The following is a 23,062-nucleotide window of genomic DNA, read 5'->3' on the forward strand; positions in this document are numbered from 1 at the left end:
TATGTACGCCTCATAGGTTAGCATTGGTAAGTGTCTATGGAATGAACAAATGTCAAAAAATAATTTAGGAAAATATTTAAAGGACCTTAAAAAAGAAACCACATTTGGCTTCTAACACTTTTGATGGTAATTGGAACCCCAGAAATTAGTCCTGGACCTGTGTGCAAATGAGTTGCAGGATAATGATGACTTTGTCATCTGGGGCCAGAAGGGTTCTACCTTCAAGTTAGCCACAGTTCGCATCCTTCCGAGCCCTGCTGCTAAGGTTAGAGGCCGAAATTCCTATGGTGGCGAACGGCATTTCAAGTGTCCTTGACAGTTTACATCTGATTAGAACATGCTTTCTCTGTGATGGTATTTTAGGATGTAAATGAAGCTAAGCACATGCACTCACACATGCATGAGTACATACATACAAGGGGTTCCTGCCTCATCTGAGACGATTCTGCAACCTTGCAGTGATCTATGGGTTTCCTTGGGTTAGGGACAGAAATTGAACAATGGTGTTCAATTCCAATAGAGATAGCCCACTGTAACTATATGACAGAAGGACTTCATGCAACTTGGCACTGAGCGTCTGGCCTTACTTCTTACTGTTAGGAAAATGACAGGTATTCTCTAGAATCTCAGAATAACCAGAGACAGCAAACATTGAGAAAGAGCTGGAGGAGTTACCCTAGTCCTGCACCAATAGTAGCTTGGGTCATCCTTGGACTTGTTGGTTGATTGACATCATGTAGCTATGGTAGCCTGGACTGCTCCATTTCCATGGTGGCAGTCTCCTCTGTTAGCACTAGGAACATGGGGTCATTTGGGTCCTAGGTTCAGTCATATTTCTACTGCGTCTTTGTGTTGTAAGTAGAGAGCAGAATGCTCATATCCTTCCCATTTTTACATATTACTTTAGATTTCTGTAGCAGCTGTAGAGTTTTAATGCCTGGCTTCTGAGAGGTCACATGGAGCATTGGGAATTAAATACATGATGAGGTCTAAAAGAGGCATTTCTCCACGAGAGGTGAGGAAGGGTGTCTAAATGAAAGGTCCTTCATGGGTTTCCTAGGGAAATGCGAGCAGTCAGTGATGAAGACCACTGTGTGCGGTGGAGGGGGCGGGGTGCTGTACCCTGCAGTGAACAGGATCCTTCTACACTCTGGAAGCCATGCCCTTCAAAATGCTGACGGCCCTGATAAGAAGCGGTGCAGTAATTCTGAGAATGTGAGCGTGCTGTCTTCCAGCTGAGGCTGAGAGAGACTTAGACTATTCTGTGAGAACAAAGGTTCTGTTCCCTAAAATCCAGGAGACCGCCTGCATCCCAGAGTGCTTCAGTGATCAAAGTCAGTGAAGTGAAGCATGTCGATCATCCTCCTGCCTCAAAGCCAAACTCTTTTAACATTGATTTTGAGCTGTGAGGAATCGAGACCCCTGTCTGTAGTGAGGCTTTGCGACAGCTCCCTGTTTATGTTGAGGCATGGAGCGGAGCTGAAGTGTGGAGCCCTAACAAAAACAAGTTTTTCCCTCACTTAATGATAATAATCACTTATATCCTACCCATTTTAAACCATCAGAAACATTTCCCATTTAAAAAATGTAAATGGATTTTATTTGAAATATATTTTAAAGATCAGTTTATAAATACCTATTTTCTATTGCAAACAGCATGGACACATTTAGATATCAACAGGAGTGTTCAGGAAATCAGATCCTTAAAAAAATAAAGTGAAACCAGGGAAGGGAAAGTTGTTTTTCTTTCCTCATGAAAAAAGTCTTCTGTCAGAAAAATACACTCTATGTCCATTTAAAAAATAAATTGTACTGAATGTTACAAATATGTAATGTACTTATAAATAAATAAGATTATATTAGGGATTATATTTATACCTATTTAAAGTAACTTAGAATCCCTTTATTTTTAAACAAGCCAGTAAAATATATCAGGAGGTTTGTTTTCAGCAAATTTTGTGTTATTTTCTTTGGAAAGTAATCTTATTTTACCCCAAAATTTAATCCAATAAATTAGACTATCAATGTTTTCATTTATGCACATATGTGAATATTTAATGTCCCTGTCAAAAGGACAGAAGTAACTAGTTAATTTTTCTGTTACAATGTCTATAAGATTCATGATGTGAGCTACTCTGTGACATTCTATACTCAAGGTTCTTTGCGAAACATTTAAAATTTGCTAGATCATTATTCTTAACAACAAACCTTCTGTGGTAGATACAACCATTAGTGCCAATTTACAGATAAATAAATTAGAATTTAACAGTGTAATCTTGGAGTCTCGCGTCCATGGTTCGTCTCCTACATTACTATGTATAAATAATACCTTGCAAACATAGTTTTTGAATGGCAAAGTAAGTGAACATTTGGGCCTATAGATACTTCTATACAAGAAAAGATACAAATAACTAAAAACTATCACAAGCAGCATTTTTGATGATTGCACATCTGAAATTAGGCTTAAAACCTGTATACATTAAAAGTTAATACTGGAGAAATTTGCTGAACACAGCAAAATCAACTTCACTTTAAGTAAAGTTTCCCAAGCAATGGTAGCAGACACTGGCAAGTTTGGTGCTCTGCTGCAAGCCGACACTTTGAGGGAATGTTCTTACCAAAACACTCTCTTCAACGGAAAATAGGTCAGCCTTCTGGAGCATTTATCATGTGTACCTGTCACCAGCCAGACCCAGTCCTAAAGTGAACTAAGATCACACACAGTTGTCCTTCCTTCTCTGAGAGCTGCAAAGAACAACATAAACCAATAGTTCTACAAATATGTGAATTTGGCAGACAGTCCCGTGAAACTAAGGCCAACACCCATAGCATTGCTCTGGGGATTGAATTCCTTAATACTCTGTTTATAGAAATTTGAAACAGTAAATGGATTCGGTCTGTTCTGAAAAACACTCTGTCCCATGGCTCCTTTGGAAGAACATGTACAGTTGCTATAGAAGGATGTGGGCAGATGGTCCATGCCTGAGTTGGAAGACAGTGCCACCGTCTACAGTTGCTGTAGAAGGGTGTGGGCAGATGCCCCAAGTCTGAGTTGGAAGTCCAAGCCATCAGCCCCTGTTTGTTCCACACCACTCAGCCACGTAGATTTTGCCAGACACAGGTGACTATTTGCATAGTTGCAAGACCACCTCTACTGAAGCTAAGTAATTGCTAATTTGACATTGCAACAAGAGGAATCAGCAAAATCCAGAGCAGTGGAAGGTTAAGATGGAGCACATTGTAAAAACCAAAACAGCATAAGTAAGTCATAGCACCATGTGCTTTCAGCCATCGTGTGGCATCATTTTGGTGGTGTCAGAGCACTGAGGAATGAGAATGTACCTGCGTCGCCATGTGTGTGCTTTACCGTGTGTTTGTTTTAGCATGTGTGTGCTTCAGCATGTGTGTGCTTCAGCATGTGTGTGCATCAGCATGTGTGTGCTTCAGCACACAGCATGAGGGTTTCATGAGCTTAAATGACCATATATCTCCGAGCCACCAACCCAGTATCAGCCAGATGATGTTAACCTCTTTAGAATTCATCTTTTCATATCTCTATGATGTAGTGAACACACACAGAGACTTAACATTGCTAACAGATTCATGAAGTCAGGTAAAGAAAAGGGTGACATCATGGAATACTTAGTCGCAGGAATGTACATGGCAAGATAAAAAAGGACACTGGTAGATAGTGTTCATTCGTCCACACGCGCTGAGTGAGGATGTGTGCTGTGTGCCTCACTGTTCAGGTGGTAGAGGGGGTTGAGAGAGTTATAGTTTCTAATTTCTTCCCCACTTAATCCACAATCCCTGCCACTGTGTGTGCGAGTTGCGCTCATTTGTGACTCTCCATGGTGGTTCACAATGAAATGCCCATGCACTCAAGCAGAGCATTATTAAACTTTTGTTTACTATTATCTTTGAAAATTAATATGCAAAAAACAAGTTTTACCATATTTTTGTGGTCCTACTTCATATGAGAATCTTAATTAAACAGCTGGGAAAGAAAAACGGGGGAAATGAAGAAATCCATCCATGTTTCCTTGCTTCAAGAAAAAAAAAGAAAGAAAGAAAGAAAGAAAGAAAGAAAAGAAAAGAAAAGAAAAGAAAAAAGAAAAGAAAAGAAAAGAAAAGAAAAGAAAAGAAAAGAAAAGAAAAGAAAAGAAAAGTGAAAACAAAACCCTTCCCAACTTTCTTGATCACACACTCTATTAAGCCAGGACCAGGAAACAATTTCTAATCAGCGCTGTGATCTGGGCCCAGATTGTGCTGGTCTTTTGTAGCGGGCCTCAGATCTGTACTCTCTTCACACATACTCACTTCCAGCTGTTGTCATTGAAATCCCACATAATCTTCCAAGGTCGAAGGGCAGTCACCCATGGCTGCTGCAGTTAAAAGGTTATGCTGATTTCTGTTGTCAAATATTGGCCCTATTCTCTTCCAATCACTCCCATGCTACTTCTCTCTAACAAGACGAATCCAGCCTAGAATTGTATTACATGACTTTAAAGTCTTAAAAAGTGTTCCTTCATTGTACTTACCCGGTGTGGCCTGAACAGTCTAATTCGTTCTGTTATATTTCACAAGGAGCTATCCAGTACCTATAAAATACTTTGTGCTTGTGCCAGGCCAGCAAATTCAAAGTATCATGGCCTGCATGATTTGTAACCTGTAATGGTTCCTGCAGAATGTATAATATAGACTCTGTGATTGAATAAACACCACAAGTTATGGCATTAGTGATTGTGTAATTCTTGAGAGAATTGTGCAAAGCTAAGTGCACAGAGAGAGGAAGCTCTTTGTGATCCTAAGCATCACCTGATGTTATGGTATTTGGAATATTACATATCCCTATGGTTAAAATATCTCTTTAGATTATTTTTCTCTGTAGCCTTGGAAACGTAATTGAAAGCATTTTTTAACAATGTATTGCTTCAGTTCATCAATGATTTTCTATCCATGCTTAGTGAACCAAAATCAGTTTTGAATGTCTTAAAATTGGCACGTAGCTGCTGGTCACCATCTCTCCCTGTCATTGCCTGCGTCTTATGCTGGTTTAGCAAGCCGAGCTCTATTAATGGTTTCAGAGCCACATGAATTAGACCCAAAAAGGAAAGGCAGGGCGATGGGCCATGAAGGATTTCTGCTGTTTTACACTCATGAACCAGGGCAGCCCTGGGGTGATCCAGTTCCATGTCTGTTTCATTTAAGATAATCAGTTTCGGATGTATTCAGGGAATAAATTTCGTTATTTTTCCCTAATATATGCAAGGGTGTGTAGTAGAGGCTGGAGTGATTACAGATAGTTCCAGCCATTGTCAATTACCAATTGTTACTGCCCATGTGTGTAGACAATTTTGATTAAGAACATGAAAGCAGTAAGTTTGGTCCAAATCCCCCTTTTTCTTCAAAACTAGGTTAATTTCAAAATAAACTGAAACACATCAAAATTAATTTTTAAAAAAAATCAAATGAATAAACTATGTCTTGCTCTATGCTAATGATAGTGGCTTAACTTAGTTGACATGAATTGCATGAATTGTTCTCCATTTGTTTATATTTCAATGGCATATTTGAAAACATAATCCCAAAAGTTAATATTTCTCTGCTCTTAAACAAGTCTTCACTTGCAAAACACTCATTTATGTTGTGGCCTAAATGTTTATGGAAGACAGGAAAGTTAATTGACTATCATAAAAACAACCAAACAATGGATGGAAGTGTTTTCAGCCTGGAAATGGGTGGTGGGATGGAAGACAGAGATTTAGACTGTCTTTACAAAAGGGCAACATTGAGGTGTTTTGAAATTTAAGAAGAAACACATACCTAATGGACTGTTTAAAAAGCACTTGGCTTTTATTAATCTAAATATCCTTGTCAAAACATAGTATTGGTCACTCCACTTGGCCTTGGTGTTTCCTTCTGTTTCTAGGGTCATCCATGATGTCATGCATCAAATATTCACAAATATACCAATAAGTTAAAAAGTTACTCTGAATTTAGATTTTTTGCTAATAAATATAATCCTTGAATTCAGACAATAAAGTCTATCTGAAATTCTCAGCCAATTAAACTTAGTTTACTAAATGCCACTAATATTTAATACAGGAGTTAGTAAATGTGTTACCTGTGATAGATTAAAAAATAAAATACTATATAGAGAAAATTAACAATACACATTCTTCTCCAATTCTCCCACCATCTGAATGATCTTAGGAAAAAAATCTCTGAATATCTCAAATTTTCAGCTTTTACTTCCATAAAAATCATAATATTGCCAAGCACACAGTTGCAATAGGAATTAGGTATCTTAAAATTAGTCTCCAACAAAGTACCAAACATGGCAAACACTAGACAGATTATACACTTTTGATGAAATTGAGTACTACCCACAGAGGGATTACAGAAATAGTCTTCAGATAGGGCCCCTGCTTTGTAATAACCGTGTCTTGCTGAATCCCATCTTCCTAATGTAGACACAGTAAAGTGACTGCAAAATGTGGAGTGTCCTTCAGTCCTGCAGTAACAACGTTCAGTCGGGTCCCAGGTCCCCCTTAGCACATGACCCATGTGAGGGAGATGAGGAGGACTGGTGTACTTATAGACAAATGTCTGCCCCACAGAAAGCCCATCCCTGTCAGATCACTGGGAGACAGAAAGCTAAAGCTTAGGAGGGGTGTTTATTGCAGAGCAGGAGACTTTAGGTTGCAAATGGTCCTTGTGAATTCAATAGTGTTTTCCACCTTCAGTTTTCTGGGCAATCTTTTGGTTTATAGATATCTGGTCATTGTTTTTACTTCTTATAGAACATTTCAGAGGGCTATTCTTCATAACACATTTTGGAGAACACTGATAGGAACCCCCGATGTGGAGAATAGAACACACCAGAGAGTATCAGGCAAGACACTTTTGCCCACAAAAAGAGAGTGTATGTTTGGGTCATATTGGAAACTAATGCCTAAAGAGGATTCCCTGCGAGGCTTTAACCATGTGGCTAAGGACTCTAATGTATATTCTCAAATCACAAAATCATGGTGCCTTTTATTCAGATGGAACCTGACTGTCATGCACTGCCATTCCTCTACTATGCTAGAAATCAGATAGGAAGTTGACACCTAGCAGGCATCACAAATACTTATACCTACAAGTATAAGTAAGTGTACTTACAATCTCTGTATGTCTGAGCAGATATATATAGTAGAAAAGTCTAGGGGGATATGGTAAATCTAAAAGCTCATGTCCAAGTACAATGGTCCCATCTAAAATATGACAAAAGTCAGAACACGGCTGGTGGAGCAGATGTTTACAGACTGGAACTAGTCTATGAGCCCTAATTTCTGATACTTTGAATTCAGAAGGGAAAGTCAGTAGTTATGGCTTGGGTGCATGCAACGCTACTATAGCATCTAGAATATGCTTTGGTTTATTTCAACTAGGTTACTTTCAATGGAAAATAATGTGTAATATCTTTTCTGTGTCTTTACAGATAGATATGTGAATTCTTCATATTTTTAATACAAGGAATTATTCCAGAAATGAGAAATATCACAAATTTCTCCAATGAATGGCAAATAATTTAGTTATCATACAACTTACCATATAAAATACAAGTCATAATATAAATTATGCTAAAGTTAGAATTTGGCCTTATTGGAACCCATAGAGTAAACACCTTCATTTAACCCCATAAAGACCTGTTTTCTGAGATACCCAAATTGAGTACAGAAATAGCTATTGCTATGTCAATAATAACATAGTAATTTCCATGTGGCAGTAGAAGTCCACTAAGTAAGGCTAAGTCATTGAACAAATAGGGCATAGATAGAAGGGGGTTTGCTGGGCCTTCTGATGATCTAAGTTCGTAAGCTACAACAATAAACCAGCCCTTCTGGTTTATTGACAGAGCTCAGAGACAGTGTCAATGAAGTGGGCAGCTAGTGGCATAAAATAAGTGGAATAGAAATCCTTTATAACTTCACTTTATTGATTTTTTTTTTTTTTTTTTTTTTTGCCTTTCGGCCAACTTCAGGTTTAACTTTGCCTTATTTATTGAATAAATATGAAATACATACAAGTGTACCCCACAAGTGCTTGGAGGCTTGTTAAGCGATCAGGAGGAAGAAGTGAACCCCAGTGAGGAGGTGTCTTTACAGAACTAGTGGCCTCTGATAAGCTAATACAGTGGCTGCCAAGACATCCCAAGACAGCCAGACTCCTGCTGGTAAGGATAAGGTGAAAATAAAGGACGGTCTTCCGTCTCAGAGACTGAGGAACAGGGCTCAGAAAGGCTCCTTTCTCAGCCTGTGATTTACCCATGGTGGAGACTCAATTACTAAGAAGAGGAAAGAATGGAAATCATCGTCTAATGAAGTTGTCTGTGCACTGCAGTCAACTTACATCCATAACCAGATGAGATGTAATAATTCAGGACAGGGAGGGCCTTGGTATCTGAACTTGAGAAACACTGAGTCTCCTATACAGTCTCCACTGTAGCCTCCTCAGATACAGACTTCCCTGGGTGGAGACAGTCAGCTTTCTCTGATGGCCAGCCCTCAAAATGACATGTCTCTGGCTTTCTTCCCCATCCTCTGGGCAGTTCAGCAGGGTTGCCACATCCCAGCCTATGTAGCTTTTCCTGCCCTGCTTTAACATTCAAGGATAGATAGATAGGTAGATGTTCAGTCCTCTCATAAGATGGGATTTGGTTTCCAGAGAAAGGTATTTTCTGAAATCATTGCTAACATCATTGAGGTAAAAGAACCACTGCTCCTAAGAAGCTATCAAAGAGTTTCTCTTTACATTCGGCCTCTCCAGAAAGGCTCCCCCCCTCACACTGAGAGTGGCTGACTCCCCGGTATATGAAACCTATGCTCTACTTGGGAATTCACTTAACAAAGGTACAGGAACTCTTTAGCCATCAAATATAAAAAGAAGAGAGACCCGCTCCTAGTCAAGTCTCCTCTACAGATCTGAACTCAGCTCAGAACTTTGAGTCAGATCACTCAGCAGAATGCTGCTGCGTGCATCTGTACTTGACAGAGGCCGGTGCTTTCCAGTCGTCTCTAAGAGGCCTGTTCGAAATGGAAGCCTCAAAGCCTTCCCCGATTTTAATGAACTTACTCAGTTCCAGAGTTTGCAGAGATCTCCAACGTTAACGACATCTGAATTTTGATTTGAGGCTGATCGTTTCTCAAACAAACAACGCCTCTGAACTAGCTGCTACCACGAGAGCTCATGAAATATCCAGTGCTCTTGGTTTTCATGGTCTAACTTTGAGGCACCCCTTCACACACTCACCTTCTGCTTCACCCGGAGACAGAGGCTGCTGATAGAAGGTGGAGTTATCTTGGTGGTGATGTTCTCAGCCTGAGACTGGATTTCTTGGGGGCAGGTGTCAGTGCCCATTGAATAATTCCACTCTGTGACTCTCCTTTTTGTTGCTGTCCCAGACTGTGGACCAGAGTGACAAACCATAACACATACCCAGGCGTTTCTTAGCAGGGAGACGGGTGATACCCCCATCCAGCAGAAGCCACGTTGATTTTTTTTTTTTTTTCCTGTGCTGATTCTGTTCAATTTGGAAGGGATAACCGTGGACGGCTTGACTTTCTTTGGATGATTTAGTTTCTAGGGCTTAGTTTATTTCAACCCTTTTACAAAACATTTGAGGAACAAACAAGTTCTGTTAACTGTTTTTATTCAAAAAGCGAGGCCGGTTTGCGCTCTGCTCACTCAGGGTCTCTCTGGAGTACTTCATGCTTGCCAAGTGTCTTCCCTCGAGCCAGGGCAACAGTAACACAGAATAGACTCCGCCAGCTCAAAAGGGGGCACGCTCAACGTGAGCAAAGGGGGCTCACCATCTCGTGTGCCAGCTACAGTGTTAGAGCCATGCACATGTACATTGGGTCAGTGTTACAAACAGAGAAAGGAGTCCTTTCAGAAGTGAGGTCAGTTAGGGCAGACTTTGGTAGAGGTGTCAGGAAAGCTTGGTCCTCAGGGACAGGTGAGGAATGACAAACCCACCAGAGGAGTTGCTGCTACACATGTGGGACTCCTGCAAGGCCGCTGAACACATCGGATGTATCTCGGCGTCCTCTGCACCTGCCACCCTCCTACCTCCAAGCCTTTGCTCGTCTGCCAATGAGCTCATCTGCTTTCTGTCCCAGTTGTCTTCTCAATATGTTTCAGGGAGCATCCCTTAGGAAAGATTTTCCCTCACCACCCTCCCTGATGCTCTTGCTGTGAGTTCACTTCCTGTCACTTAGACTGCTTGTGCTTCTTTTCTGTTAATCTGTGTTAAATGGTTTTAGCTCTCTCTACTGCTGAACTGCAGACTCTCTGAAATTAGGGACCACAGATCTACTACAGCACCTGGCACATGCCAGCCACTCAGTAAATATGTCTTAAGAGAATGAATGGTCAGATCTGCCCGACATTGAGAGGGTTCTTGCTTCAGATTAGAGAATGGATTCTTGAGGATACCAACATGAATAAATGGATGGTAGACAAGAGATGGTTTGAAGACTCTCTGTCTTGGTGAGAACTGGGGATGCCCTCACCTCAATCACAGGAACGTGGAAACATGCAGAGTGGAACTATGTAGACCAGAAGCTGAATCAATGTGTGGACACATGGGGTGAGGTAATTTTATAAAGCCAGAGGAAGGATACCACCAAAACAGAAAGATGAATACTTTGGAGGTATTGGATCTGAGACTATCTAAGAGATGTCTAGATAGGATGTCCAGTAGATGCTTAATTTAAACACTTGGAAACCAGGAGGGACCTCGGCAGAAGGAAGCAATTTGAGCATCCTCAATTGAAAGGTTCACTTATCTATTCACAGGTATTCACTAGCTACTTTGAGGCATAGAGATCCCAGTGGTGAACAAATTAAACATGAAATCTAGTTTCCACAAATTCGTTTGCTTAGAAAGTGACACCAAAGGTCGCACTCCCCCAAAACTGGTTATCAAGATAGACTCCCTTTGGGGTGGCAGAATTAAGGTCTATGTTTATATTTACTCCAGTCAGAAATGCTTATTAGTCTTTTCCTAAAATATGGGCTTTTGCAGTTTGGTATTAGAGCAAGTGTTAGCCTGTAACTTGTGGGACAAACAGAGATGCTGGAAAACTACACATTACATTCCGCTGTGATTGTCTGGCTGTTGTGTGCACTGAGCCCACACTCGTGTGCACTGAAGCCGGATTTCCTTTGTTATGGTCTGTGGGATACATGCAATCTTAATGCTGCCCAGTAAAATAGAAATGTTATGATCTGTTTTGACAAGACCTCTTTAAGGGAATTTTTATTTATTTGCTAAAGTTTTTGCTTTTCACCTCTTTAATCCAAGAGACAATACCTCCAACACTTACCAAACAAGAATCCCTAGATATATACCCAACTGTGGGTTGCTTTAATAAGTAAAAGTCCCTAAGAACTTTGAAGGTGAACCTTTGCGGTTTCATTTTAAACAGCAGGTTACGGTTGATATATATCTTAATATTTAGAATTACTTTTAGTACCATAGATATTGTATGCTATATCAGAGTTAACTGAAAAGTTTAAAACTCAGAAAAAAACTTTATTCAAAACTATTTTGTAATCAAAAGAACTCATAGACCGCTAATGGTCCTCTAAAACATAGCTGCTTCTAATAAGCATTCTGGTGTGTATGTTCTGATGCACATCAGTCTCCTGCCCCTCAACAATGAATGAAATAGGGTCTATCTATGAAGCATGTACATCTTATTTATGGGCTGCTGTACATTCAGATTTACCTTAAGGTATGTGTCTTATTGCAAAGAACAGTGATTTTATTTTTTAATCGCTGCTGCTAACACTTGCTCCTGTGCATCATACTTTAAAGCAGGTTAAGATAAACTGACTTCACAGGCAAATCTCCCCAGTAGAATGCCTTGGGCGCTACGCAGAATCAAAGCTACAGGTGCACAAGTGGGAAGCGCCTAAGACTGGGCATCCCTTGCCATGTGTAAGCGGGGTTCTGAGCACACCATGAAGTTGCACAGCGCTTCTGCATAGATACGAAATCAAATGGTTGAGAGAAAAGTCATAATATTCAGCTAGAATGAAGCATACATAAGATTCAAAGGTGAAACAACTGTGAACTATTTATATATTTCATAGACAAAAATTCAACCAACACAAAAACTCTAAACAAGTACAATTTTGTGTTTGTATACAAAATAATTTGTTTCCGTATTTCAAAAACTGAATTTGTATTTCCTGTTTGGTTTTCCCAAAGTTTCCTCTGTAAGAAGTGATTAAATCATCAGATTTAAATCATTAGATTTAAATGAATAGACACCTAAACCTGACTAGACATTTTTGTGGCGAATGTTTCAAAGCATTATGGAGCTTGGCTATCCTGACTCTACACCCTCTTCTCTTCTCTTCTCTTCTCTTCTCTTCTCTTCTCTTCTCTTCTCTTCTCTTCTCTTCTCTTCTCTTCTCTTCTCTTCACCTTGCCTCCCCTCTCCTCCCCTCCCGTCCCCTCCCCTCTCCTCCCCTCCCTTCCCCCCTCCTCTCCTCTCTTTTCTTTTTTTTCATTGTCTCTCATTTCAGACTTCCTATTGAATTTTATAAGCATCTCAAAAAAAAAAAAAAAAATCACCCAGTTGTTACATTAAAGCTTCTCCATGGCCTCCAGACCCAACCCAAAAGCTATGTCTGTTACCAAATGATTGTAAACCCCACCCTCCAAAAAAACCAGGAGCACAGAGGGAACTGGGTGTGTGCTTAGGCCTCACATGCTCCATCATAACTTGATGAGTATTTATACTTGTGTTGTTTCAAGTTTTCTCTTTATGACAGTTGGCTTTCTTCTGTTTTTGTTTCCACAGGACATTTGGGCTTCCAGGACAGCTTTGTCACATCGGGTGTTTTCAGTGTGACTGAGCTAGTAAGAGTGTCACAAAGTAAGTATAGTTTGGCTCTGATTCGGTCCAAATTTGCCTTCAGTGTTATTTCTCATGGGGCTTTAACTCTTTCACAGCACCCCTTCTGTTCTCCTTAGAAAAACTATACCAACTAGTTTGTTTAAAAGCCAGTATTTCTAGGTTAGGAATAATTAAGAATTTTAATATGCAGCATCATGGTAAGGACCAATGCTGAATGTCTCACACAGTCCTGGTTACATAGTGTGAACTTGGCTTTAGAAAATCTTGAGTCTTCCCTCTGGTTTCTGAGGAATTCTGCATTTAAGAGACTTTGTTTCTGACCTTTAAGCAATGCTAATGCTCTCAGTATGAGTGGCACATTACAGCATGGTCATTACCAGCTTGTCGATAACAACTACAGCGGTGATGGAAGAGTTCATGCCACCGCCCAGTTCTGTTGATCAAAGGCCCATTGATTGTATGTTTGTTATGGCATAACCCAAACAGTGCAAAAAGCATGGGAGTCTGGCTGTCTATGTCTCTCTCTCTCTCTCTTCTCCCTGAGAGCCCCCACACTTTACACAAGCGGCTGCCCTCCTTCCAGAATGTCTCTGTTTTAGAAAGCATTCCTACAGAGACCACCTGCTCTTAGTCTCAACTTAAAAGTGAAATTAAACATCAAATATTAAAATTTTACTCTTTTATCTATCTAAAGGTAGGTAAATTTATATTGTTAAACATGACTTTCAAGCAGCATCAAGTTCTTTACAGAACGAAATGGAATTTGTAGCCCCTATGTGTTATAGGCTTGCAAGGATGCCTAATGGGCTGCGAGATGCCACAGAAGTCAGGCCAGCCTGATCTTCCAAGCCCGTATTCTTCATTTCTTGTTTTGGTCATCATAGGCTGAAAGAACTTTTAGCATCCAAAAAGTAGGATACGATGTGGGACAAGAGGAAAATCCAGGTGTTCCTGTACATTTCTCATTTGCTAAGGCCTTGGAGGGAGGAGCATCATTAGTTGATGTTGGTGTGTCTTAGCTGTACTCTAAGTTGTGCAATCTATACTCTGAGGCTGACTAAGGGGAGGTTGAGAAAGTCTTCTGTTTAAGACCAGGCATAAGTGGTGGGAAGGCAACTGTGCATATTAGAATTTTGACAGTCAGGGAGGCTGCTATTGATGGTGAGGCGCTATTGACTGATGCTACCTCTGGGTAGTAGTGGCAGAATCCTCATGGGGAAGCAATAGGAGTAGCGGGTGATAGCCTGCAGTGGGGAAAATTTGGCTGTATTATGAAAGGTGTCCCAAAGAACTAGCTGAGGGAGAACTAGATGACTTTATTGAACAAGAAGACATGCGCCTCCCTGGTTAGTGCATGGTGGATTAGCCAGTTCCTGGCCATAGACAGATAATAATGCATATGTACTAAAGGTAATCAATATTCTATATTTTTCTTATTAGCTTTCTAATAATAGCATATAAAGAGTATGTCTTATCGAAGTGTATCAGTCATAGGGGCATTAGAGCGAAGTATATTTATTGAGGTTTTACTGAGATCCAAGCATAGCCTTGATTAAAAAAGAAATCCTTTTTACTCTAAGATTAGAGCTCTCGTCCGTTTCCTTCTGCCTTAGCCACTCAAATGCTTGCATTAGTCTTCATTACCAGCAGAGTTCCAAGGTCTGGGGGTTGTAAGAGGCCAGACAGCTCAGAACCATCCCCAGCCTCTTGCCCTTCCTCCCTTCCCTCATTTTCCTTTCAGGTCTTATATCTAAGATTGATTAGACCTCCACTCAGTCGAAGGCAGCATGATTGCCAAGTGAATTCTACATGTTCCTTCAAGACTGCCAGAAGGGATGCCTGCCCTTGGGGCTAAGATTGCAGTGTCTTGGATTGTTTCCTGTGCCTGTGTAAGGGGCTGGTTAGCAAAGGCCTGGAATTGTGAGCATCCTTCAGCTTCTCACTGCTTTCCAATTCTGCACACTGCTGTGCCATCACTCCAGGACTCACTCACACATGGCCTTGTGCTGACTACAACTGTTTGGTAAGAGCAGGACCAGGCTGCATCAGCTAAACCATGGCTTCAGGCCAAACTGGTCAGCTACATGCCAGAGACCCTCTGTTCCTTGTAGATCTTTAATCTAAGTTTGTCAAGGTTTATTTTTATAGATTGCCTTGCCTACTGCAACAGGGATTCCCAAGCTCCGTCCCTCCACCAGAAGCCTTTCTCAAAGGCGTAGGCCCTAGTTAGGTTTCTGTTCCTGTGATGAAACACTGACCAAAAACAAGAGAGGAACGGGCTTATTAGCTTACAGGTCACTCTGTATCATCAAAAAAAGCCAAAGCAGAAACTGAAGCAGAGGCCACAGAGGAGTGCTGCTTATTGCCTTGCTCAGCCTGCTTTCTTAGACCATTTAGGAATACTTACCCAGGAGTGATTGATACCTCTCATGGTGAGCATGGCCCACCCACATCAATCATTAATCAATAAAATGCCCTACACAGGCCAATCTAATAGAGGCAGCTCTTCAGCCTCATAGCTTCCAACTTCATAGTTTGTGTTTGGTTGACAAAACATACCCAGCACAGCCTACCATCCAAACTGCATATAGAAGTTGAGTCTATGACTTCATCACAATCACAGCTAGTTGTGACCCCATACAGTGTGGAGACTTCACGTTACTCAGAAACGATACCCTTGTCTTAAACAGTTTCTCTTTCCAGATTCAGAGTGCTAGCCTTCTACTGTCTTAAATGGTTTCTCTTTCCAGATACATAGTGCTAGCCTTCTACATGCGATAGTAAAAATATTAACTTCCCTCAAGATTCCAGTGAGGTTCTAACTGTGATGGAGTAGGGAGAGCTGTTTCAGTATTTGCAAATGAAGAGTCAGAGAAATAACTACGCTGATGTCCTTGCCTGGGAGAGTATCACCTCCACGGTGGCAATGACCGAGCAGCTCAGCCTCACAAGTTCGTAGGTGAGAGCTAGACTGGACAGCCAGGCTGCTTGCAGATAAATGCCTGGAGCAGATGCTAGGAACTGCTGGACTCCGACTGGCCCAGGAGAGCTGCAGGAAGCCACGAACTCCCTCACCCTTCCCTCCCGCCAGCGCCCTTTACTTTCTGTCTTTATCATCTAATGTTTGCGAGCTGCTGCAAAGGAGACGCTGGAGCTGAGAGTATGGATTTGTTCTGTGGCCCGTCTCCACACGTGGCAGGACCATCTGAAAGCACTTCTAGTTATTTATTACCTTGTTCCACAAGAGGGAGAAAACACAGACCACTGCAAGCTGGGCCAGAGAAAAAGAAGAATTCAGTACAGGGGAGAGGCTCCCAGGAGCAACTGTGGTTCCGAATCACTGAGGTTGTTTTAGCATAATCCCATGAAGGAGGAGACAGGAGCCATCTGTTGAGATGGTGCTTTATTACACAAAGACCTCTACAGGCATTTCCAGATAGGCCCCTCCCCTGAGCTGCCAAGGAGAGCCCATTCTGCTGGCCGCTGAATGTCCCTGCTTCAAGGGCTCTCTGTCAAACCCACTCTTGTTTATTTTGTGCCAACGTTTCCTCAAAGTACGTGCTCCGAGGCTGCCAAATGTCCCTCCTGGTGTGAACTCAAAAAGTTCTGTCCCAAACTCCACTCCTGCTCATTTCCTTTTAAAGTGCTGACTGTTTTCCTTGAAGTTGCTGGAGAGATTCTGAAACCTTAAAGGCCTCAGTGGGAAAGAGTAAAAACCACAGATACACACACAGGCCATTGTGCCTCTGCTCTGGCCTGTTCTGGTTGCCAGCGTGGTTTGCTACACCCAAACTGGCTGCAAGGGTTAAGTAAACTTCGTGGCTCCGGATGACTTCACAGCCCTGGAATTCTGCAAAGCCAGGATTCTCAGTACACTGTGGCTGGCCTTAGAGTCTTTGGGTGTGAAAACCACTCTCAGCTGCTCAGCCTCTGCTGAGTTCCTGCTACATGGCTGCAGAATCTATTAAAGTCCAGCAGATGAATTGCCCTGGCTCTGCCACAAAGCCTGGCTACCCGATGGACTTCGGGGTTCCTGAGTTGTTTGTCAATGGAGAGTGGCAGTGAATGGAACAGGGCCTGTGCCTCAGCCTGGCATGAGGTGGCACCCTAGCGGTTGTTTCCTGCCTTGGGAATGTGCTCGGCTGAGATTCTCACACAGGAATCATCATGGGAGTTCCGAATGCAGTTTGTTCTAAACTTCTTTTTCAAGTCCTTGGTATGGCTTCCAGTGCCCATACCCAGGCACTTATGTTTTTCTGACCAGCAGTTTTGTAAGAACCAATGAATCGAGTCTAACCTGACATATAGAAGTTCTAGGACAAAATTAACTCAGCTAAGAAAGGCACAGTAAGAAAATGAGACATTAGTAAGGATAAGCTCAAACTTGAAAATACAAATTGTCCTTATCTGGAAAGACGAATGAAGAAGCAGGCCTCAGATGAGAAGTCCCATTTTCTGAGGGTTACCACTTAAATAGTGGCAGTTCTTTCTACCTTTATTGGAGGAGGATGGCTTAAAAACTTCCTAGACTGAGTAGGCAGACTGCTGGCTCTCTCCTCTGTTAACACACACAGTAACAATGACCATGGTACAGAAATTAATTTTCTATACAATTTATACTCTTAAGCAAGAAACCATTTAGGCTTCAGCGTTAAAGGAAGAAACAAAAAGACGATGATAAACCATCCACCGCAGCCCAGCCCGGACCGTCACTGTGACCTTGCCTTTGTTTGGCATTACACAATTCAATGGCAGGCCACTCAAACTATGCTCTCGATCAATATCCTATTAAAGCGGCACGAAAAGTCTCCATAAACTTAGTGGTTAGCTATGTTTATAAATGGAACTCGGCATAATTAGATGGTCAATAGCAGGCTCTACTAGTAATTTTAAAATGAACATCACACATCTTATGCATAGAAGCCGGAATCAACCCCTCTGGAAGAAAGGTCTGGTGAGTAGTAGACAATAGGTTGGATGGCCTTTTAAAAAAAAAATCATCCCAATGTCCAAAATGCAGCTTTTAAAGAAAATCTGTTAAGTAAGCTATATAATAGAAAATTCTAATCGGTCCCTTAAGGTTTTTTTCAAGTCTAAGTCACTTCATTCTAAATGTATTACACCATGGGATATGTTTCATTTTCTAGTTTTAATCAAGCCCCCACACAGAGAAAATAATAAATGTTGCCACACTCTTAGAAAAGGAAAAAAAAAATCAGTCTATCTGGCTTAACTAGCAGATTTCCTCCCAGTACAATTCAATACAATTTTAAAATAAGTGTTGAAGTTGAATTATTTCCAAAGACTGCTTTGTCATACAGTTTTTATTTCCTTGACTCATTTGGGGTGAGTGTTTGAACAGTAAAGCAGAAAACAAATGGAGCGGGCCAGCTGCACTAAGATTTTCTACCATCCACATATGGGTGGCTAACCTTGATTTCTATCTCTTCCCTTCCTCACCAACCAAAAGAGGATGAGCTACTAAAAGGACACCCCCACCCACAGGCTACTTTATCCATAGCTGGTCCCACCCTACCATGAGACATGTGTGTGCGCCCTGTGTTGAATATATGTCCTGACCAGTGTCTGTGAGCTACTGTGCAGGTCACCCTTAGGACAGAGGGAGTGTGCTCTTGTCACTGGGTAGCAGTGCGTGTATGTGCCCTGTGCTCTTTGGTATATACATACTCCTGCCCACCCTGGTTAGAGCTGCTCATGGCTGGGTTTGGGCCATTTATCTCTATCCTCAACTGAAGGGTCTGCTAAATTTAACAGACTCTAATGAGCACTCTTATGATAGACACTGGATCTTGGAAAAAGGAACACACATTATACTTTGATGTGCATATTAACTTGTCATGGTCTCTGTTTCTAGGTCCATCTACTGCTAATCTTTTCTAAGTAACTTCTGCCTACATAGTGTGTGGTTAACATAGACTATCAAACACACACATGCCTGTAGGATACCAGGAAATAGTTCAGGACTTATAATAGAGGTGAACATTTGAAATTTAATAGCTATGGGACTCTGGTCAATATTTGCAATGCCTCTTGCCTGAGTTTTCTTTATAGGTTATAATTATTTATTTAATACAAAATATTTAAAGTAAGTCCTGGCTATAGGCTGAGCATAAATGTGAGTGCTAAACTGGGGAGACCTCTCAAGAACACAGAGGTAAAATACTAGGACACCTCATGTTGGATTAGTGAGAGCTCAATAATGGTAATTACCAGGATCATTACTGGATTAAGCCTTTGCCCTTGATCATCTACTGTGTGTTCTTGAGCTGACCCTGGAGCTGACCGCTATCAGCCAATTTTATTTAGAAATACTCACATGTGTGTAACTACAAATGACCAATTTTAGGATTGTGTTCTAAAACTTGGTTTATTACAGCCATTTAGTGGTCCCTTCAGGTAACAGCTGTGACAGAATAAAACATACTAGTACTGTTCTTACTCATCTATCTAGAAAATTCTTATTCCTCGTGATTTTAGTCAAATCCTACATCTCTGCCAACATTCTGGGTAGCTAATGGGAATTTAATGAATAAAGGACATAATCCTTTTCTGACACTGACATGTTCCAACGTTAAATGGCCAGCTATGAATGAGTTAACCTTATCGGCATTTTAAACAATACATAATTCTACAGGTTTTTTTTTTAAAAAATGCTATTTATGAGCAAAAATTCAAGAGATCGCTACTGATAATGTACTCTTCACTAAATCTTTATTTGCTCATAAGACTCACCTTTAAGAACAGATATTAATATCCAGTGAGTAATATTGGGGTGCTTACAAGGCCTTCTTGTGATTTCCAAATGCCTGGTAGAACTCCTTTTTTGCCCCACAATAAGGATGCAAAAGTATTGGGATTTGATCTGCAGTATGTGCTTGTAGCTTACCCTCGTGGATTGGAAAGGCTGTTGGTGGGTGGCACCCTGTAGGCATGTCTGGGATGACTGACTGAGCACTCAGCCAAGCCACACCACACGTCAGATGCTGAGCCATCAATATGTGATTAATAGAGTACATAATTAACACCAAGGATTTCTCAATAAGTGCAGGAGGAAAAATTAAGCAGTTCTTCCTAAAAAAAAAAAATGGTTGTTGATATTGTTGTTGCTGTTGTTGTGTAGATAAGTAATTAATGTGTTATTAAGAAGGGTCTCTGTTGGCACAGCTGGTGGTCAGAGGGTACCAGTGTGCTCCTGGAGAAGGGGCTTATATGTTGAGGCCCTTCCATGGTTTATAGATCATTGTGGTAAAGAGACCTTTTATGCCATCAAATCCGTCCTCTGTCAAGAAGACTGAATCCCATGGCTGAGGTTGTATCTTATACTAAACGGGTATCGCATCCGACTTCAACCAAAAGCCGAGACAAGATGATGCTCTAAAATGCAGAAAATCAATTCCAGTCCCAAAGGCAGAAGCCACTAATGCAAGAGATCAGTCATCATCATTTGCTGCTCAGGGCCACTCTCCTGAACCAAGTGTGAGGCCCTGCATCCAGAAGAGCAGTAGCTACAACTCCTTCTGCTGAAGACCTGGAGAAGAATGTAGGGGACATAGCAGCCTTACTACTTATGGTGATAACTCATCTCCTGAGAGCCATCTTCCCCATAATTATGAGACAGCAAAGACAAGAGCAAGAATGTAGCTCTCCTGTTTCTTTAGCTGGTATCGAGAGACACCTGACAGCAACATTTTGCTAAACATCACCCTTCATTTTCTCATTTGTCAATGAGAATAATGTTGATGTATACCATAGGGATACCATAGGATAAAATTCTATATTTTATTTACACTACCTGGTACATAATAAAAATAAGCAGAAAGAAGTCCTTTGCTGTTTTCATTAGCATGCTCATGATTTTAGTTCAATCCAGTAAACATTTGTTACACATGTAATCTGTAAGTAGGAGAAGGCCCTCTTCCATGGGGGTTATGCCTGGGTTTTTCAAGCTTCAAGACTTTCTATATACACAAAAGTGACCGAGTAGGACTAGCTTAGAAATTCAACTTACAGTGGTTATCTGTTAAAGGTAAACCTTTATAAGTCAGAGTGGAATAAAACACAGTATTGGTAGATTCAGCCTATTTTAATAAAAATTGAAACATCTTTCATAAATAAAGTTTTCTATGCTTGTATTCCTCTTTTTCCTCAATCATACCCCCCTACTGTCACACTAACACACTCACACACACACACTCACACACACACACTCACACACACACACACACACACACAAAACGTTTCTTAACTTGTATTCATAAGTCATGGCTGTGTGAGGGAGGTGATCTGTGCGTGCTAGCAACTGTCTTTTGTGAGGTTAAAAGCATTCTGTTGGCTTTTGGCACCCAGTGCTACATTTCAGGAAAAAAGCATTGCTTAAATCTTTTAATAGCAGGCAAGCTCATTTCACATGGAGGGAAACCCATGTTTTAGTTCAGTGCCTTCCTTTTATGTTCCTGTTTGAAAAACTCTACTTCCAGCCTGCATTTGGCCACTCCTTTAAAAACAGGGATAGAAAGAGATCAGCACAGGGTTTACAGACCAGAAATCTGCTTGGCAAAGGAGTCGCTGAAGACTGTGGTGTACAAGCTGCAGAGAAAGTACCTTTATGATTGATTTCCATTCAAGTCAGACTGACTGCAGCGTGGTCATTTTTCTTGCCCATAACTGCGCACACTGCAGCAGTCTGCTATCTGCAGGGCGTCTGAATTATAGCAGTCTATGTCCGTGTTACCTCTTACACAAATTACTTACACTGGTTTCTTTTTCCATGCAAATTCATCAGTTTTACAGCCCTTCATAGCCACAGTCAGGAAACTCTGGCAGAGAACACAAATTGATAAAATGAGTTAATTTTACTATACTTTTTTTTTCCTTTCTAAAAGCCCTCTTTTAGGCAGTGTTCAGGAAACATGTTACAGTAAAAGGGAGATAACAAAGGAGTTGGATTTTCTTGCCATAAATTACTTTCCAAGTTAATTTCCTTTAACGATGATTCCAGATTCGCCAGTTTTCATAGCATTGTGTGTCTTACAACTGAGCCATTGATGGAAAGGAGAACAAGTATTTTCCCATGTTCGCTCCTTTTGTGGCAGTGACATGGACTTTCTTATAGGACCTTTGCCAATGGAATACAAAACAACATGAAATTGTTCTGGCATGGAACTGCGTGCTATTGTTGGAGTCCCCAGCTCCCAGTATAAGGTGTAAGCTCCGAATGCTCTGGGAGCAGTTTTGGTAGGTCATACAATTGAAAGAAAAAGATGTCTTAATTTTTCATAGTTATTTTATGAGCTACAAATTGAGTGCTGATGGCCTTTGGAAGGGATTTATGGCCACATTCCCTTTATTTCCCTGTGTATGTCGGGAAGCAGGAAGGGACATGCAGATCTGAGGGGGGACAACTGATCCTTAGAATGTAAGACCCACAAGTGCAGAAGATTTTACATCCTGTCCACTGTTTTTAAGCGTATGAAGCGATGCTTAAGGTACTAAAGGGCTCTGTAAATGTGCATTGCGTCCCAGGAAATGCAGCCTCTGTGTGCCTTCAAGCAGTAGGCTGGCCACATTGGTAGACATTTTGATAATGCCCCCTGCCAACTCCTATCGAGCAAGCCATCAGCTCAGCACCACCATCATCCAGGCAGAGGAGCCTGAAAATTTGGATAGAATTTTTTTCCCATAGTCCTCTCTTTCCAGCAATGCAACCCAGAGCAGATTGTCTCTGGTGGATGGCAGAAGTTCAATAACCACAGCCCTATCCAACTGCTAATGTGTACAGAAGAGCAGGTCATCAAGAGGGTTGGCTACTGAAGTAACCCCTTTCTTCCAATAGCCCGCATTACTATAATGATGCCTTAATAGCAAACCATTTATTAAGAAATGACACAGAGTACATTCTACTCATGACAGGAAAGAGGGGGAAGGGAAAATGCATGACTTAGAAATAACATCTGAAGGCACAATTTCTAAAGTTAACCTTTTGATAAAAACTCCTTGGTGAAGAAGATACTGAGGCTATAGTAACTGCAGTATTGCTTAAAGAAATGGGACCCCTTTCCTCTATGCTTATGCATATTTATGGAAAACACTTTCATTTTGACTCCAAATGAAGGGAGGTAAAT

At 41.1% G+C, this 23,062-nt stretch overlaps 1 protein-coding gene across 4 annotated transcripts in view; it reads left to right on the forward strand.

Annotated features, from left to right (window-relative positions):
- The window catches only part of Nfia (nuclear factor I A), a 348,990-nt gene that overhangs the window by 215,774 nt on the left and 110,154 nt on the right, over nucleotides 1-23,062 (forward strand). For all 4 annotated transcript variants that reach the window (XM_029539940.1, XM_021199453.2, XM_021199452.2 and 1 more), the window contains one exon: nucleotides 12,864-12,938. In XM_029539940.1, the coding sequence (XP_029395800.1) occupies nucleotides 12,864-12,938 (75 nt within the window). The remainder of the gene's footprint in view (nucleotides 1-12,863; nucleotides 12,939-23,062) is intronic.

This window comes from Mus pahari, chromosome 6, assembly GCF_900095145.1.
Source record: "Mus pahari chromosome 6, PAHARI_EIJ_v1.1, whole genome shotgun sequence".
Classification (NCBI taxonomy): Eukaryota; Metazoa; Chordata; class Mammalia; order Rodentia; family Muridae; genus Mus; species Mus pahari.